Here is a 20,957-nt window from a genome sequence, read left to right as displayed (position 1 = left end):
GTGTTCTTTTCCTGCCTCCATGGATAAATGGCATACTGCTGAAGACAAACGCCCACCGCCGGCTTCTAACTAACTCGTTTGCACGTTGCGCAATCTCTACTGGAGGTCATGCAAAGCTAGGAATGGCGGCCAGATCACAGATGATTAGGACGGATGATGATACTGCTTTACAAAAAAAAACTGGAAAAAAAACTGTAGCAAGATGTGAAGAACTCAACGAGATCTGCACCAAATTTCTAAAAAGTTTTTACGCAAAAGTAAAAAAACATGAACTACTGTGGCTGCCCAAATATGGACACCATTCAAAGCTCAATTTTTAATACTAAATGATCCCCAAAAAAATGAAAGCAAAGAAACCAAAATAGAAAAGAGAATTGAATGCTAATTACCCAATATCCAAATTATCGATACTGGGCAATTACAATGGTACTTCTTCATACAAGCGACTCTAAACACGAGAATTTCAATACAGGAAGAATGCTCCGCATACAACAGAAAATCAATATCCTAGTAGTCCCAAAACCCACCGCTAAAGACCGCTCGAGACCGCTTATCGCCAGCAACAGCTCATTCCGGTTTGAGCATGCAAACTACTACAGGCAAAAATTGATTGTGCTGTATTTTTTTTTGTGTACCTTTATTTAAAGTTACAGTAACTTTGATTTTAAGTGTCCATTTAGCCTTAACACATCATCAACAGTCCCTCAATATCAACCTGAGCAAACTGATCCCCGAATGCAATTCCCCTGTTTACGCAATAATATACTTTACAAACACAAATCACCATTTATTTACTCACAGACTGCGTAGAATACTGCAACAATATTGGTCAACGATGATTCAGTTGTCTTCTATCAGTGACCGATAAAAATGAAAGGAACGAGATGAGATTTTTTTATTTTTTTAATTCCTGTATAAACATTTCTAGACGGTGTACACAATTTTAAATGATCAAAAGACTAAAGAAATTGACTTGAACTATTTTTTTTTTTTTTAAGTTTAAGCTTGTGGCTTAAAATATGGTAAGGCTTGAATAATGATAACATTGAGTTCCATTTTTAAATTTGAACATACAGCTTTTAATCAGGTGCACTCTGTTCACCGAATTTACAGTGATTTTGGTACTGGCTTCTACCTTCGGTACCTGAAAACGATGCTATCATACATCCCTACTAGAGTTAATATCTTAAACCCAAGCCTGGCCCGAGCCCAACCCAAAATAAATGAATGAATGAATGAAAACTTTATTTCGAACATTAAAATAAAAACAGAACAAAAACAATAACTCAACAACAAAATAATGTTACATAACATGTTCGAAAAAGGGATAGTAAGAAGCAGATGCTTATTTTCGCTACCCCTTCATCTTCCCTATTAAGTACACCAATGATAATAACAACAATAGTAATAATATTAATAATAACAGTTATGATATAACAATAGCAACAATAACGACAAAGTTAACCATAGTTGGAGACGCACTATTCCCAATTTCTCGTATCACTCATACCCCATTTTCTTCATATCTGTATTCCGCCAGTAATGTTTTTGTATTTAAATTTGAACAAGTGAATAGTTGGACATTGTTTGATCTCGTCTTGTAAATTGTTTCCCAAGTTTGACTCCACACACAGACACACACATTCTTTTCCTGGTTGTTCTCACCTTTGGGATTATGAATTTACTACAGCCCCTTAAGTTATAATTTTCCTCTTTCCGAATGAATAATGTTTGGATGTTTTCTGGCACTATGTTTTTGTTGACCCTAAATAGCAGTTGTGCAGTGAAAATATTTTACTAAATCATCCAATTTTAATAATTTGGACTGCAGGAATAAAATATTAGTATGATCTTGATATCGTACCCTGTGTATGGTTCTTACTGCTAAAATCCCCCCACCTCCCCCTGTGTCCTCAGAAATACAATATGAAGTTCCGGGTTTGCTTTGACTCGGTCCTTTAAATCAAGTTAATCGTTCGGGCACGGGCTGGATCAGATTATACGTCTAATCATACTTACTAAAACTGAATAAAAAAACCAAGCCTATTTTGCCCCACAGCTGTGCTTTTCTCAAGCCAAAATTTCCATCGGCAGCCTCCAAACCAAAGCGGTCTCGCCACTCAAACGGCAGCTGTGCCTCCACCGCGATATCACGACAAAATGTCCTCAATACAACAACTGTAAAGCATCGAGCGCTTTTGCATCAACGCGACGGACCTGGCGGGGAGCGTGGCGGTGCCGATCCATTTGCCGACATTAGCACGGGCACTTTAATTCGTCGCCTTCCATTAGTCGGGAAAAGCGGCCTTCGGCGTTCAATTATCTGTCAGAAAAAGCAAGAGACGGCGCCACAAACAATAGGCGGCGTCGGAGAGCACGGCGCCGTCTCATTAACGGCATCACAGCGGGCAACATTTTTACATCTGACGCTGCGAGGGGGTGGTAGCAGAGGTGGTAGTGGGGGGGGGGGCACCCATGTCACAGCTCCCGCCTCTTTTGTGAACATTCCGACTTCATTAGAATCATAATGAAGGTCGGCGAGGCGTGACGGAATATTTTTTGGGGCCCGCTTGCGAGTAAATAACGCGCAAACAAATCAATTGCAACACGCCGCTACAGCACCGGCACTGAAACGACGCAACGATGCTACATTAAACAAGCGCATGTTTACGGATCACAAAAATTGAGAGAGCGAGGTTTTAGTGAAACTCACGGTAGAGTTATAAAGGTTCCATTTCTTATTGCAAAGGTGGAAAAAAAACTGTGGATTTGGAGTAGTATTTTAATAGTTACTTATAAGTTTTTTTGTTTTTTTTCATGGGCCAAATTAACCAAAAAGGAACATTAGAGGTTAGAGTAATTGGACCGTAGAATGAAAATTTGAGCAGGATTGTGCTAAACAATGGTTTTGCCTGTTGCCAAAATGTGAATTCACCTTTAATTCTGTGGAAACAAATTCCCCCAAAAAACACATTTGCTATTATTCATTCACTTATTTATCTGGACATATTTGAAGTATTCAAAGACCAAATACCATTTATTGGAGTTATATTTTTGGTCCCCTTAGGAAAATTCCTTTCCACCGACTAACAAGCATCACATTACAAAAACAGCAGAATGACAAACATATACGACAGTGTCGGTGTTAGAACCAGAACAGATGGTAGACCCAAACGCGTAACGTTTCACACAAAGCTTTATTATAGAATCGAGGAAGTCAGGTGCGGAGAAATAAACGACAGTGGTCCAGCGCTCGTTGGGCAGGAGGAGCAAGGAGCTCGCGGATCAGAGTTTGGTCGCACACAGGGAAGCGAGTGGAGTTGCCGTGACGGGCGATCGGAGCCCGGTTGGTGTGCCAAAACAGGTCAGGTAGCCGAGCAGGAGATCGGAGTGTGGTCGGTGTGCCAAAACGGGTCAAATAGCCGGAGAGGAAGATCGTAGCGTAGTCGGTGGGCAAAAACGGGTCACTAACCATAACGGAAGATCAGAGCGTTGTTGAACAAAGAGCAAAGTCAGGGAACCGGAGACGAAAGGAAAATCAGTGACAGACGAGCAGGACATGGACGAGGATAGGACAGACGGGAGCCAGAGTCGAAGTGCTTGCCTTGCGTATGCGTAGGTTCACTGACTGACTGACAAGGAGTGAGTGGAGTACTGAGTTTAAATAGGAGGGTAATCAATCAGGCAACGAGCAACAGCTGGTGCCAAATGAGCGGGCACAGGTGAGGGCAATTGGTAATCATGACAGTCGGGCAATAAGGGTAGACTAATTGAAGGAGTCAGAGTCAGCATGGCCTGTTGTTTAGGAGGGTGATGGCCGAGGGGATCAGGCTTTTCCAAAGGTGGGCCCTCCTGAATCTTACTGCACCCTAATGGTAGTGGGAAGTGTTGATGTGGTGGGTACGTGATATCCTGGACTATTGTGTTTGCCACTCGAATGACGGACCCTGTTATTTAAGTCTGAGAGGTTGGGTGTGGGTAGGTCGATGATTTTAGCTGCTGTGTAAGTGATCAGTGTGAGTTTGGTCCAGTAGTAAAAATAAAAGTATGAAAAGCAGTAGAGGAGGATGGGTTGAACAATGCCTAAGAACACTAGTAACAGGTAATTAGGTCCAATATATAGTTCTTTGAGTTTTGCGGATGACTGACAATTAATGACTGTTGACCTTGTTTTGGAATGTCTTTGGTATCCTGGTCAAACGTAAGTATGTCGTCGAATGTTAGTCCCATGTATTTGAGAGTGTCCACTGTTTAAACTGTTAATGTGAGTGGAAGTTTTATGGATGTATTTATTTTAAAAAGTTTAAGGGTCTGCAAAATCACCTAATTTAAATCTTAAAAATATAGAAAAGTTATTTTCATGATTCCTTATTTTTTTGAAAAGATAAAAATAAAGAAAATAACAAAACTTTTACTTTACTTTGGCAAATGTTTATATTATATTTTGAATGGGATTAATACACGCACATATGTTCAAGTCAAGACCAGCAGGCCTTTGTGACCCCCAAGCCCCTTAGATGATCGTGATTAAATATTCAATCATGCACTAGGAATGGTTGTGTATTTGTTTTCACCTTGCACTTTTGCTAAAATAAAAATTGAAGGCTACTGAAGGTGCCTGAATAACAGCAGTTTCCTTCATTTAATATTCCAAAATATTGATTTTTTTACATCAAGGATTTTGTCTTTTGTGTCTGTTGAAAATAAAGGGTCACTGGCGGAACTGTAAGAAAATAGTGCTTTATTTAATTGATCATGTTGGAATAAATTTTTTAGCTTTTCAACAGGTACAATTAATGTATTTGGCTATTCCATTCATTTGACGATGACACCCTTTATGTAAAGGATTTAAAATATTGCTGTGTTGAGCATCTGTGGATGACAATAAAACATGTTTTTCTATACTACAGTTTTTTTCCGCTACAAAATAAATAAGATGTAGGCTCATTTATTTTTAAATCTGACTCACCAGACAGAAACCTCAATGGCTAGCGTTGTGTTATCACATAGCTAGCGTGAGTGAAACTTGATTTAGCATATCAAAACAATTTTTAGTCATGCTGTATGACGCTGAAGTCAAGTCACAACAAAGTCATGTCAAGTCATGTTTGTTTTTATAGCCCTTTTTCACAGAAGTAAATAACATTTCAGTTGTCCTTTATATTTATTCATAATTTGTCATTTAATCACACACATATATCTAACACATAAGTAGTACTTACCATTTACAACTTTGTTATCCTAATATTTCTCTGATGTTCTAGGGGTTGAAAAGCATTAGCTAATTACCATAGGTTTCCAGCTCTTGCTATAGGACAACTCGATTTAGCAATCCCCACCTCAGAGAGGATGAATGTATATTCCCTAGATGTCAAACCTCCCTTTTACATCTCATCTCATCTCATCAGCCGTACCGCTTATCCTCATTAGGGTCGCGGGGGGCTGGAGCCCATCCCAGCCATCTCCGGGCAGTGGGCAGGGGACACCCTGAACTGGTTGCCAGCCAATCGCAGGGCACACAGGGACAGACAACTCATTCGCTCATTCACACCTAGGGACAATTTGGACCGGCCAATTCACCTGAAATGCATGTTTTTGGAACGTGGGAGGAAACCGGAGTGCCCGGAGGAAACCCACGCTAGCACGGGGAGAACATACAAACTCCGCACAGGAAGTCTGGAGCTGGATTTGAACCCACTACAGGTTCCCATGACATGAACTGTGCCGCACAAGCGCTAACCACTGCGCCGCCGTGCTGCTCCCTTTTACATGAAGTAGATTAAAAAAAAAAGTATATAGTGACGAAAATATACAATAAAATATATGTCAAGTCAAGTAACACTTATTTCTATAGCCCTAAATCACACGATGTCTCAAAGGACTACACAGGTTACAATTACACAATCCCCTGATCTTCACGGACATTCAGGCAAGGGAAAACTCAAAACCTCAGCACGAGGAAAATAATAAACCTTGAGAAGGTGCCTCACAAGTGGTAATCCCCCTTCCAGGACGACCAGGGTGCAATAGATTTAGGGTAACAGTACACAAAACCTAGTGAACCTCAATAAAGCTTTAAGTGATGCAATGCGTATTGTACGATGTGAATTTAAGCAAAACAGGCCTACTCAAAATTTCAGAAGGAAAGAAAGGGGGATTACCACTTGTGAGGCCCCCTTCTCAAGGTTTCTTATTTTCCTCGTGCTGAGGTTTTGAGTTTTTCCTTGCCCGCATGTTGGTTTAAGATCAGGGGATGAGTGATGTCACACGCGTACCAGAAGGGTTTGAGGGCAAAGTATGCTGCAACAGAATGCAGGAGATTTACTCCCTGAGGCAGCTGACCGTCAATGCTGAGGTTTAGCTCATCTCAGAAGAGTGGGAGGACACCAACAACAACAGTCACCTGGTTGTGAAGATGATGTATATGAGTTAAATCGGGGGGCCTCTCCTGCTACTGGTAACCATGGAAAACAATACAAACTGATTTATGTGGGAGAGCAAACCCCAACCCTCGAAAATTTCCAGAGAGGGATGGGTGGAGGCTGTACTTACCCAAGACACACCACAGGAAGTGGCACTCCATGAACTGTGTGAACATATGTTTTTTTAGACTCATGAAATGTCACAACCTCCCCACATTTCGACAAATGTAAACTCAAAGCCCCCCAAAAAAAGAAAGCAAAATACGCTAAGGCCTTGACCTGCGTTGGGTCCGCCACCACCAAATACTTGGGAAGTGCCAAGGCAGCACACGTCTGCCTGCTGGCAGACTGAGACACACAGGCGGCATTGCACGCTTTGAGTTTGTGCTAATGCTCGTATGCATGCTCGTGCTCGTATGTCGCGCTCCGCCAGTGTGCCGATGTTGCCGCATGTAGTGAGACTCGCTAATTGGCTTACCTGTCTCTCAGCCATCTGGAGCCTCTCACGCAGAATGAGAAAAAAAGAGATATAAACAACTCGTACACACACATACACACTAAAGTCTGTTAATGATTTTTAAAAAAAAACAATATAAATGTAACAATATTTTTTTACACATTAAGGATTTGTTGTGCTTGCAGCTGTTATTTGATAAAACCCCCAACGACAAACATGAGAGCAATATGATGCGTTTAGGGAACAAAATAAAAACCGCCAAAAACCAAAACAGCGGACAAACTATTCGCTGTCAGGTGAAAAAAGCCCCTCTTCATTTATAGTGATTTATTATTTTCCCTTTTTCTCACATGCCGGGGACAATACATACACCTAAAATGCCTTGCGAAATGATTCAACCCCCTTCAACTTTTCAATCTTTCAATCTTCAGCCTACTCACTTTAGGCAAATGTTTATGCATTCTATCATTGTATTGTACAGCTGTTTTTGTGAAAAATGAAGCTACACATTAGGCGTTGACATGCTTTGGTCTGTGAAGCCCTTTGAGATTGTTGGTGATAAAGGGCTAAACAAATAAACATGACTTTACTTGACTAAACATTTATAAACATAAGTGCAACTTAGTTTTGGAGGTGTAAGGCGACTTCCCCCTTCATGGTAAAATGTAGCAGAAAAAAAGCGATACAACCATTTTCTCAACCACATCAAACTTTCTTATTCCACTTACATTTCAAATGACACAGCTTGCCTCTTCTTTACACTTTACACTAACCATATTAAATTGATGCACGATTATTAAACAAAAAAATGTCAAAGTTCTTACTCGCTAGAGATACAGTACTTTTCACACGTACTAGGAAGTAGAAGTTGGATATTTTCTTTGGGTTGGATTCGGTAACCTCTCACAGAGCCACACGCCGGTAGCGGCGGAAAGAAGCACTACAGTAATGTCTTGTACTCGGAAAAAGATGCACACAATACAAAATCTAACTTACAGCAATGTCCGGATATTTTTCGACATCCCGAAAAAAATGTTCGTATCTACCGTTTTGCGTAAGTCGAATGGTCGTAAGTAGGGGAGCGTCTGTACGTTGGGCTCTTTATCCATTTTGGGGCATATTAGTGCAATTATTAATCAGTCGGTAAGAGTGGCTGACAAAAATTCAATCATCCGTGCGTCCATAACGTTGCGGTTTAATAGGCATACATACCGAAAAGTGCTTGTATAGTATTTTGTTGAAACACTGTGGGAAGACTGTTTCAAGATTATTTGCTATCATTAACGTAAAATGTCAATCAAGTTTTCCTTGCAACAGTATTTATAAAAAAAGTTTAAAAATCAGGATATGATCAAATCAATTAAAATATGTATATACAAAAAGAAACACTATGTACATACAGTGGAACCTAGGTTCTCGACCATAATCCGTTCCAGAACCCTGTTCGAAAACAGATTTGGTCGCTCACCAAAAATCGTTTTTGCCATTAAAAGTAATGTAAAATCGTTTTAATCCGTTCCAACACCCTGAATGTTTACCATGAATGTTTAACGTAAACATGAAGCTAACCCAGGCTAATTGTACGTTCGCGTTATCGTAATCTTCCGTACGAAAGATTACGATAACATGAACGTGTAAAAACAAAAAAGGGATTATGAATAGGATTTCTTACCTTCGCGGTGGACGGTGGGGAGAGAAAAATTCTCAAAAGTTTTTCAACCTCTTCCAAAACTTGCGGCAGTTGCTTGCTTATAGAGCTAACTTCCTTAGCCGCATCACTCGATTTCACAGCCTCCTTATTCTTTACTATCGTACTGATCGTAGATTTAGCCATGCTGTATTCACTAGCAAGACCAGACACTCGCACACCTCTTTCATATTTAGCTATTATGTCTTTCTTAAAGGCAATAGTTGGACGAACAACTTGTCTTTTTTCACCTGTCCTGCTTGCACCGACCTTCTTCAGAGGCATAATAAGGGGCTTAAAGACCCGTACGCCACTCAGCATCGCACCCTAGCGTACCGGCGTTTGAACTCCGATTTTTTGACAAAACAGCAATCACGAAATTTTTGGTCGAACACCGATTTGTCCGAACTGAGAGGCGTTCGAAAACCGAGGTCCCACTTCGGAGTTCGAATGCCGGTAATGTGTGAGTGCGTACGCTAGAGTACGATGCTGAGCGGCGTAAGGGTGGAGATCGTGTAGATCGCCCCCACCCCTCGTGACCAACTGTTATCACGTGCGCACTTGCCTCTTTTTGCTTTCGCTTTTAATATCAGTGAACAGAGTGTTTTAGCCCCTAACTATGCCTCCGAAGAAGGTCGGTGCACGCAGCACAAGTGAAAAAAGAAAAGTTGTTCGTATAACTACCTTTAAGAAAGACATAATAGCTAAATATGAAAGAGGTGTGCGAGTTTCCGATCTAGCTAGGGAATACAGCATGCGCCTTCTGCTGACCACCACAAAGGTAAGAAATCCTATTCATAATTATTTTCTTTATCCTTTTTTTTAATTTTTATATGTTCATGTTAGCGTAATCTTTCATACGGAAGATTACGATAGGACGAACGTACAATTAGCCTGGGTTAGCTCTATGATTACGTCGAACATTCAGGTAAACATTCAGGGTGTTGGAACTGAGCCCAAAATTCAGGGCGTTGGAACGGAGCCCCTTTTCCAATGAAGCGCTAGCCACTTGTGGTGCTAAATGACTTGTAAACAACCTGATTATTTTATTTTTACACGTTCATGTTAGCGTAATCTTTTGTACGGAAGATTACGATAACGCAAACGTACAATTAGCCTGGGTTAGCTTCATGTTTACGTTAAACATTCATGGTAAACATTCAGGGTGTTGGAACGGATTAAAACGATTTACATTATTTTTAATGGGAAAAATGATTTCGGTGATTGAACAAATCGGTTCTCGAACAGGGTTCTGGAACGGATTATGGTCGAGAACCGAGGTTCCACTGTAACTACTGTTTGCATTTTCAATGTTACGCACTGTATTCTGCGATGTATAAGGAGCACTGGATTGTAAGGCGCACTTTCAAATTACTGGCTTTTAGGTGAACCTTATAGTCCAGAAAATAACATATAATACATATCCAACTCTAAATTCTACGTTTTGAGTGATTCCTTTTGTTTGTTTTTTTATTGTTGAAAGCATTTCAAGTCAATCTTCTAACCAATATTATTATAATATAATATTTCAATGTATTCTTTAAGATATGGTAATGTGTAAGTGAAACCTGTCACATGTTTTGTTTACGCTGTTTGTTTTTATTGGGGTGAAAAGACACAAAATCACGCACACTGGCACACAGACACACACACAAACACGCACAAAGAGGTGACAAGGGGGCTCACTTCAGCATGCGATCCGGACTGCTGACCTGGAACTCATTGGCTGCTGAGAGAATAAAAACAATTACACACTCACTACACTTTCACTACACACACACACGTGCACACACACCAATTCATGTGCACGCACACAACACTCGTGTCTAAAGCTTGTTATTACTGTATTTAAAATGATTCCCATTCTGACCCGTTCCGTCATTCATGCATCTCGTAGTGAGCGTGACAACAGGTGAAGGTTGTCGCCATGGCGACGAGCCGACATGACCTCAATGGGAGATCCTGAACTACGTACGCCGCTACGTACACCACGCACACACATCATCCTCATCTTCTTCACCTTCATCCTCATCATTTGCCCCAGTGAAAATAGTCCACAAAGACACAATGGGAACGACTGGCCCCAGGGTGCTCGCTTTCCCAGTTGATACTCTGCCTAGCCCCCCGCCCCCCATCTTTTCCCTGCTCCCTCCCACACTTTTAGCCGCCTCTGTATAATTCATACATAGATTAAATATACATGAATGCCATCAACTGATTAACTAAAAATCCAACAGGAGGCTTCCAAACTGAAATTCCAATATGACGTAATACCTTTGTTTTTGTTTTCCATTTTTTTTTTTTTTTTTTGCTGACCCTGAAATCCTATGACACATTTTTTTAAAAGTGGTGATTTAAGATTTGATCTTTTCATTGGGATTGCATGATTTTATTTGCAAATTTTGCTGGGCCTCACAATATTTGACGGTGAAAAATGTAAAATCCCAAATCTCCATATTTCTTTTAAAATGTTTCATAGGTTTTCATGGTCAGCAAAAAAGGAGAAAAAAATGAAATGACATCATGTAAGAATTTTAAATGGGATATGGAGGGCAAATCCTGCCACGTGTAGAAATAAATGTGTGAAAAAGTAAATCGCTACAAATGAATGCCATATAAATAAATTAACACAAAAAGAAATCACATAATAGTGAAATATATGACATCAGTGCTATTTTTTTTCATATATTTAAGCATTTTGTCATTTATTTATTTTGGTATCGTGTTTTTTGACGTGTATTTGTCGTGTATTTTGTCACAGCAAAATTAGATTTAAATTAGGTAAGCCAAACTAAGCCCTCTTTGGGTAGTGGGCAGAGAGAGTCTGAAATGGTTGCCAGCCAGTCGCAGGGCACACACAAACAATTCACTCGCTCATTCACTCCAAGTGACAATTTACACCCACCAATTAAAATGCTATGCAAGGTTTTGGAATGTGAGAGGAAAGTGGAATGCCCAGAGGAAACCCATGCTGGCATGAGGAGAACATGCAAACTCTGCACGGGAAGGCCGTTAACTAGAATTGAAGCCTGGATCTCTGCACCTTGAAGCCGTGCTCTAACCACCTCGTCTGCCCAAGAATACAACCTCCCTTTAGAAATAGCATTCATGTGACCTCACACACATACCCCAATGTAGACAGTCGGCCATATTGGATGGGTCCAACTGACATGGTTTGATGTTATCACAGGGCTACACTTTATGTTATTGGCTAAACAGAAAGGAATTTTCCATGAGGAGGCGACTAACATGTTATCATGGCTTAGTATGTATGCACGTACAGTATATATCGGAGCCATATCCCACTAGTGGGAGGTGGCTAGAGTAAAATAAAAAAACTCACATTCTTGACTCTGTGGGAGGGTAATCCCAGCCCTCTCGCTCAACCCAACCGATCTCTCGCAACAACTTTCATTGGGAGTCATTAGGTGACCAAACCTCTCAATTCCAACCTTTAAGGCCAAAAACCAAGCAGGGAGGCAGCAGTTAACAATGTTGTAAGTCTTAGGTATGAATTGGCCCGAACCAGCAGTGGGATCTGAACATTTCATAAACAGTAGGTGAACGGGTACACAAAGTCATTTAAGAATGGATAAAAGAGAAACTTTGTCATATTTCTTGTCAACCTGTCTTTTGGGTAAACCGGTAACTTAACAAGCCAGACATTTGTTTTTTTCTGCCAAGTGCTGTTGTCGAAAGTAGATAATAACTAATGATAAGGGAAGTTGAATCTGAAATGAACTGGAAGCGAGCAAGTCTTGGAGCTGACGATAACCTCTTGTGTGTAGACATCTGGCGGAAGTCATAGGATGATTATGTTGCAAGAAGTCACAAGCTATTTGCTGAGTGAGCCGGGGCGGGCAACCATCACAAGTTATCACCAATTGTTTGGAGCACAGTATAAAGGCCAGTGTGAGAACTCTGAACGTGTCTGGAACTTTGAACGTGTCCCAAATGCAATAAAGAGCGTTACCTTTTTGCCATATCTCCTGTCTGCGTATATTTTGGGGCCACGCTCTACGACGTTCTCTCCAAAAGTGCCAGCTATGGCATTAAACACTCTTTTTGAGGCTCGCTACCAACTAATCGTACTTTCTCCAATTCTCTCCACATAAGTCAAAAACACAAATGTTTTTTTAAATATCATAACTACATAGTTCCATTCAACTAGTTTTACACCTTTTACTGAACTTTTCAGGTTGGGTTTGGGTCGGACTTAGCTTAAAATCTTACCTCTGATTGGTACGTACCCATTGGCATGGCCGCCACTACTCACGTTGCCCTCATGCAGATCATGTAATTAGGAACTATCTATCAACTGATGTCCTGCGATAGCTTGGCATTTCACTTTTTGGTGGAATTCGCTTCATGTTCTGATTCCGGTAAAGCCCTACAAAATATTTCATCAATGCAGTGCCGACCACGTCGCATTTCCCCTTGACGACTCGCTTCCCCTTCCTCTTCGCTGGGGGATAAATTAAAATCGGGGGAAGGAGCCGTTAACGATGATAACTGTCACCGCCGACTGGGCCCGATCCCTCGGCTCGCTCTTGTTCGCATGAATATTCATAAGCGGGAACGATCAGAAGAGGATGGGTGGAGTGTGCGCTCTTGGTTGGCGCAGGATTGGGAACACTGCATGTCACACCAGGCAATAAGGGACGCAGCGTACCGGGACGCCACATTGTGCACATCCCTGTAATTATGCTCTCGGCTGTCGGTAAACAGGAAGTGTGTCGTGCACGCACACACCTGCTTCCAAAGAGGAACTTGAGGCCTTCAGAGCTCCGTTGTATCGGTTCCACTTGTGCACTCCCGCTATTCATACGCTAATCAACACAAGCGTGTGTGTGAGCGAGAGCGAGAAAGAGGAATCAGCTTTGGCACTACTGCCAATTATCAGCTGTGCAGCTTCAAAGCAATATCTGTACAATAACACATGCTTATTTACACGCAAGTACACAATCATGCACACAGACACACACAAAAGCATGGACTATAGTGCAGTTTGAATGGATTTGAATTGCTCAGCTTTGTTAATGATATGTTTTGTTATTTTTAAACCGGAATATTTATATTGATTTTTCATTTACAAAACATTTTTTTCTATCTCAACAGGGACAGAAAATTGCAAATAATTATTATTTTTTTTTTAACTAAGATTCTTTTGGTATATTACTCACCCAAACTGTGTATATCAAGTCCAACAAGGCAATGAATGCTATTGCAATGACCAAAGAGCAATACAAATATGCTATATGTTTTCATCAAGTCATTTAATTTAAGTATAGTTAGCTTTAATCTGATTACTATCTTTCCCCCTCAATTTTGCCCCTTACTATAGCAAAGTGCATTCATGATGAGGATAAAAAAAAAGTCTGATTCATCTGCAAAGTGTAGAGTAAGTTTGAAGAGTGCGCACTGTGTCAGCGCACTTTAGTTTCTCCATAGCCACGCCCTAGTTAGAGGCATTTGTGGGAGGAAATGCAGCATTTATATGTTTTTATGAGACAAGGAAGTGTAAAAAAGGGTGAAGCGCAGTACTCGCGTGGGGGCATACTTATTTCTTTAAACACAATTTTGTGTTTTAATCAGTTAGTATGTTACTATTTTGAAATGAGTGAAAAAAAGGAGTGAACAGTTGACGCGTATGTTTAATGGCTCAAAGTGACAACGTGGTAAGCAATCGTTCCCTTGACCTCACCAAAAAAATGAAGGTTGAAGATGAAAGATACACAAGACGACTTGCATAGGCGAAAGAAGAAGTAATGGGTTTTGGCTTAACTGTTCACTCCCAAATGTAAATTTTCATAATTTAACAAAAAGCATACAACAAATCCATCATTGTCTGTCATGCCCCATATCCTTTATTGTTTGGGGCCTCCTTTGCTATGTCACTGGACAAGTGCCCTTTTTTTCTACTTACTCCTTTTATATGAAACTCTTATCTATAACATTTCTTCAACACCTCGCGGGATCCTTGCAGGTTCGTGTCGCATCAAGATTGAAGGTGTTTAAGAGAGGTTCGGTTTAAAACATTTGCATAAGCTTGTTTTGTAAAAGCACTATCCCCACCCTCCTCGCCGCCGCAACCACTTTTCTTCATCTTGCTTTTTTTCCCCCGCAAGCTGCCAAACCATGTCAGCAGTGGCACAGAAAAGCATTTGCTCTTGTTCCACGTGTTGTTGCTTTAGCGCTCGATATATGTCTGCAGCATAAAGCCAATGAGCGCTCGGGGAGTAGGAAAAAACAAACAAAACAACACACACCACACATAAAATGACAGAAAATGCCGACCTTTGTATTGGTCCGCCGAGGTCGCCACCGTCCTGCCTGCAAGAAAACGGACCACATATTTATTACTATCAAAGCATTACACAAATTTAAATAAGATCCACGTTAAAGATGCTCAGACACCTTATTAGGAAAACACACTCCGCCTTGAGATCAACTTGAATTCTATCCTAGAAAACGTTTTCCCCATGAAGCAACAAAGAAACAAATAGTACTGCAGTGCTGCAATCGGACTAAGTGCCCCTTATCCTTTTCTTGCTTGTGTCTTGGCCACTGTGAGGCAGTAACATCCTGTATAATACGGCGAAACGCGGGTGTTCGAACTAGACGAATCATATTCTATCCTAAAAAAAGTTTTGGCAACTGTAGAGATGTATGTATCTAAATATTGCTGGAATAATGAGATGCAGTTGTGGAGACTGATCCCAGGCAGGTGGGGGCTTTCCAGCCACTTCCCCCAGGTTGGTGCCCTGCCAGTAAAACACTAAATATATATATTTTTTAAAAGGCTTTTTTCTAACGAAGCCTTTTAGACAATATTTATTTGACCTAGTAAAATGGTCAAATCAATTGTTGAGGGAAAATAAATATAAGTGTTAGTATTGTGTGTTGCCAGCATTTTGCACACATAATCACCAATTTTTGTTTTAAAAATAACTTTCTCACTTTTTAATCTCTTTTTATTGATAAGTTTTAGCATCACTATGGCATTTTTACAATGTTTAAAAATTGGGCTTAAAAAAAATACAACAAAATTTATATTTAGTTTGTGTTAGAGGAATTTTGGTATTCGTTCAATCTAAATAAACACATAGTAGTATTTATAAATACTAATCCGATACTTGTTGCTTGAATAATTGAACCCACCTTGAGTTAGTTTACAATTATAGTAAATACAACAGAAATATTTTAGGCACCAAAATGTTTCATTTTATATGAAATAGCTATATTGCAAACTCATCTCATCTCATCTCATCTCATCAGCCGTACCGCTTATCCTCATTAGGGTGGCGGGGGGGCTGGAGCCCATCCCAGCCATCTCCGGGCAGTGGGCAGGGGACACCCTGAACTAGTTGCCAGCAAATCGCGGTATATTGCAAACTAACAGTATAAAAAATGTATGGGAGCCAAGAGAGTCAAACCAAAAATGCCGCATTGTGAAGAAAACACAAATACTGTGTTACAATGTCAACTACAAAACTAAAATACCATCACATCCACTGCACAATATTTTGAAAATAAAGTCGGGACTCATTAGCTGTGTTTCCACATTGACAACCGATTTACAGAATTTTGTTCAGGAACAGCAACATGTTGCTCCCTGCAGGATGAATTTTTATGACGTATGTAAATTTATTATGTTGCCAAAATAACACCATTTACCACAAAAAAATACTCCTGACATTGTTCTTTTTTGAAGTTGAAAATATTCACACAACATTACACATCCTGTTTGCCTCAGTCATTTTTAAATTCTGGTAGGGGTGGGTACTTGGATTTGGCCTTCTCTTCTGCCTGACAGATAGGATGCAGCAGCAGGCCAGGTAGGGAAGATTGCTAAAAGTGTGCCTGTCAGTCACACACTCAGTCATAAAGTTAGAGAGTTGCTGAGGGAGCTGGGTGAGAGAGAGAGAAGGGCTCGCTATCTACACATAGAAGCGGGGCTTTGAAGACATTCAGGCAGGAGTGAAGTTTTCATCCCAGGACAATAGTATCAATCTGATCCAAGGGCTTGCTTAGTACCGATAATATCAATATTTCATTCGATCCCCCTGCCATTGGTCTGCGAGTCGAGTTGTTTCTGAGTTATTTTCAGGACTGTTATTTCAACCGTATTGCATGTAAAATTATTTTGATTAGCAAACCTTAATTCAGTTTATGCTTAGTTTAGCTCACTTAGACTAGCTTAATTCTGGAAGAAACAGCGTCTCACTCCTTTTAACCTCACTGCATTATTCTTTAAACAATCACTCTTCATTTGCTTTAAGGGTCACGGGTTCAAATCCCTGTGCTGCAGTCCAAATGTTTTAAAATATACAAATCCTGTCAAAAAGAAACAACTGAGACATTTGCTAAGCTACGTGAGCGATGGTGCGAAGTTGTAGGAGGCGGTCCAGGATAATTGATGCCACGGCAGCGACACAGGCACTTGGGAATGCTAAAATGGTCTAGTTTGTCCTTGGGAAGTAGAAGCGACTTCGATCCTGCAGGTTTTTCTCGTGGTAATTCTGCAGGCTTTTATCCCGCCTCTTGGTCTTTCCTTCGGAGCATCTAAATAAATTGGTCCCTCGGCGCACACGTGCTCAGACGCACCTCCGGAGCGGCGGCAAATGAGCGCAGGTTTTATGTCACTCTGGTAAATAAAAGAATAAATGAACAATGTGCTCATTAATAAGCCATGTGCACTAGTGCTTCTGTGTGTGTTTGCGTTCTCCTCTCCTACTCGGCAGCCAATCACGCAGCTCTTTGCATTTCAAAGAAGCGCACTTGTCCGTTTCATCTGTGGCCACCCAAACTCTCGTCTTGTTATCACCGCTGAAACGCGCACTCGCTCACGTTTGGAAGCATTCTCTTTATTCACAGATTCTAATGCATTATGGAAAGTGGAAATGGGATACTCACTTTTTTTTTACGATTCGCACGACGTTTGGTGTGCACACACTAACACGAATGTGGAACGTCATAGAAATACAATCTAGTATGAGAAGTCGTTTGACAGATAAATCATACTTGCTATCAGATACTACATCATACTCTCACACAAGCCCAACTTTATTCCCATAAAGACACAGTCATGACCATCCACAAACATGACTGTACTCACACAGACACACAGACACACAGACACACACACACACACACACACACACACACACACACACACACACACACACACACACACACACACACACACACACACACACCTATAGTGTCCCACATATACTATTATACTTTCATGTACAATACTATACTCTCACAGATACTACTATTCTCTCATATACACACACTACTATACTTTCTCCCTCTTACCGTTATACTGTCGGACTCACGCTACCTATACTATAGCGTATGAATAACCTATATTTTATGTTGAAAATATCTGTGTATTATTTGCCCTCATGTAGGTTTTAGATCAGGGGATGGTGTCATAATAGTCTGTGGTTTGCAATAATATGTGGTCTGTGCGGCCCTTTGAGACTCTTTGTGATTAAGGGCTATACAAATAAAGATGACTTGACTTACTATATCCTTATAGAGAAATTGCTATACTCTCTCTTGCATCAATAGCATAAAAACACTACTATGCTGTCACACACATACTACTAACTATACCCTCTCAAACCTACTACTATACTTTCTCACACATACCACTATACTAGGGGAAAAAACAGTTTGATGTTGAACTGTACAACATCTGCTCACTCATTAGTGTGCATTGCAAGAATACCAAAAGTACCCAAAAGTGATGCAACACTGTGAGGTGAAGTGATGATTACACTAGGTGTAAAAAAAACAATAGTAATTGAACTTTTAATCATGGGTGAGAAAGAATATAAATGTGGGAGAGTATAGTAGTGCACATTGGAGGTTTGGGTACATTACTCTCCTGTTCTACTTCATATTTCATTGATGTCTTCTCTCCTTATTTTGAGTGCCCACTAAATAATAAACTTATAACAGAACAATACCAAAGTCTTGTTACAACATACCAACACCACTAGTACATCCCATTTGTTTCAGTCTGTGAATGCAATAATTATAATTTTGATGAAATACCTGATAAACTAAATCACAACGGAGCATGTTCCTTTAGTATTTCGTTTAGCTAATGTTGAGTCTCCATTTTTGTATTGTGAAATGGTCACTAGAAGACAGCACGTACTGGGATCAACCGGGGATTGATATATGTACCGATACCTCTAAGCATCAGTACAGGTAAGAACAGCTATCGGTATGTATATATATATATATATATATATATATATATATATATATATATATATATATATATATATATATATATATATATATATATATATATATAGGCGTATTCCTTGTGTAAATTGCTTCACGTCCAAAGAAGGTGTAAGTATGTGTTCGTGCATCCCATCTGTGAGCCACACTACTTTTAACACCAATTCAACACCCCATGTTTGACACGTTCACACCAGTGCTCTCAGCCCACGATCCCCCAACCAATCAACAAGCGTTTTTCGAAAGCTTTAACGCGTTCCACTTTCACACCCTCGGCGGATTTGGTGCCTTGTCTTCATTTCCATTTTTTTGGATGCGAGAGTGTGTGCGACAAACGCGTGCTAGGTTGCTGTGCAAATGAGCGCATATGTGTCACAGTGCTTCTATTTGATACACGTGCTAACATGTTTTACGAACCAAAACGTGATCACAGGTTTCCTGGGGCAGAGCCGGCAACACAGATCGCTTGCAACCAAGCATGGACGTTAATCCTACGAGTATTAGCGACAACATTCTTATGGTGGCGTTTTCAAAGTTTTACGATGGTCAAATTCAACAAAAAGTGATAAAATCATGCTCAAAGATGGGTTACATCCAATACTAAGTATCAGTATCTCATTGATACCTTTACATGCAATGGTGGACAATGCCATGATGGGCCGCCGTCTAACAGCTGTTTATGATCAGTGACTATAGAAAAGCTATTATAGGAATTAAATTTTGTCATGCACTATAAAACAATTTGAAAAGTACAATATATTTGTGTACATATGAATTATTTTGAATGATTTGCACTTGTGGTATTAATATTGTTGACTAAACTAAAACAATTAAACTTCTTGGTTTGTACATGTACATTTTAAATGAGAAAGAAGGTCTTATCTAAAATATTGTGGATTGTTCTGCTCATTTAAAGAATTATCTCTTCAAACGAACAAAAATATTTGAAAAAATGTTTTGGGTCTATTGGCAGATTGCTGGAATTGGGATATTTTCATTGTTCTTCTTTTAATTCTTCAAAATTGTTTTTTAGTAAAATAAGAAAACAACCAAAAGTAAAACCCTGGCTTTTTTCAGTCCTCAGCAGCAGTCCCATTGCATTCATCACATCAGAAGGCATTTAACCTAATTCCGTGCCGTAACGTATACTTGCATTTTGGAAAGCAATGGCCCCTAGTACCAAAGCGTAAAAATACGTTGTTCTTGTCTTGTTTCCAAAAACTATTTTAAGGGGTTTAGCTCTGCTCATCACTAAGTATCACATCTCTGGAGATGGTTTCAGTATTATGAATCATCATTAAATGGCAGCAGTGACTTTGATAAGATTTTTGTGCACGCATCGAGGAAGCCCCCATTTCCTAGTGTTACTTCCTTTTACGGTGAATTAGATAGTGTAGGTGGGGGGCCTCACATAGTGAGTAGGCCTACTGGAACAGTCTGGTGAGAAAAGCAAATATATCGATAAATAGTAATACGCAGTTATCCTCAAGAGACCTTATTGTATTAAAAAAAAACAAGATGACGAAGGTCTGGTCAGAGGGGGATATTTCATGCGCGTCTGCAGGAACGCGGTCACCCGAGGGAACGTGATTGCCATGGTGACCGAAAATTCATGCAACGCTATGCATAGTTCATGCATAGCAAGTTGAGTGTTATTGCAACAAAATGTTTTTTTTTTGCAAGCAAAATGCCCTTGTGTTAATGGAAAGCATTGTTCAGACAAAGGAGGTTTCACAAATACATGTTTATCTCAGAAATTGTCTTGAAAACAAGTATTTTCAGGAAACCTAGCAAAGTTCAACTAAACAATGGTAAAAGTTAAAAACATATTTTTTTCAAATGAAAGATGCTATATATGGCTATATAGCTACAGTATGTAGGCCTATACATATATGTCATGATTGCTGATTCAGGGCCCAATTGGTGCCAAAGCCCTGATCGCTGATTGATTCGAAGACTATTTTTAAACCCCCGGCTTCCAAGAGGAAGCTGTCAGACTGTTGGCGAACCTATGCTCCCAGCTAGGCAAGCTCTGTACATTCCGACATTTTCCTGCCCTGTTTTCTCCTGCCTGATACCTGTTGCCTAACTGTTTCTGGACCCGTTTCTGCCCTGCTCTTCC

At 40.2% G+C, this 20,957-nt stretch overlaps 1 protein-coding gene across 6 annotated transcripts in view; it reads right to left on the bottom strand.

Moving 5' to 3' along the window:
* Positions 1-20,957, bottom strand: part of celf2 (cugbp, Elav-like family member 2) — a 225,462-nt gene that overhangs the window by 164,373 nt on the left and 40,132 nt on the right. For all 6 annotated transcript variants that reach the window (XM_088348362.1, XM_088348360.1, XM_088348364.1 and 3 more), the window contains exon 2: positions 14,864-14,899. In XM_088348362.1, the coding sequence (XP_088204488.1) occupies positions 14,864-14,899 (36 nt within the window). The remainder of the gene's footprint in view (positions 1-14,863; positions 14,900-20,957) is intronic.

This window comes from Urocampus carinirostris, chromosome 11 (genome assembly GCF_059441175.1).
Source record: "Urocampus carinirostris isolate Australia breed hairy pipefish chromosome 11, RoL_Ucar_1.0, whole genome shotgun sequence".
Classification (NCBI taxonomy): Eukaryota; Metazoa; Chordata; class Actinopteri; order Syngnathiformes; family Syngnathidae; genus Urocampus; species Urocampus carinirostris.
This window is presented reverse-complemented; position numbering and strand designations above follow the sequence as displayed.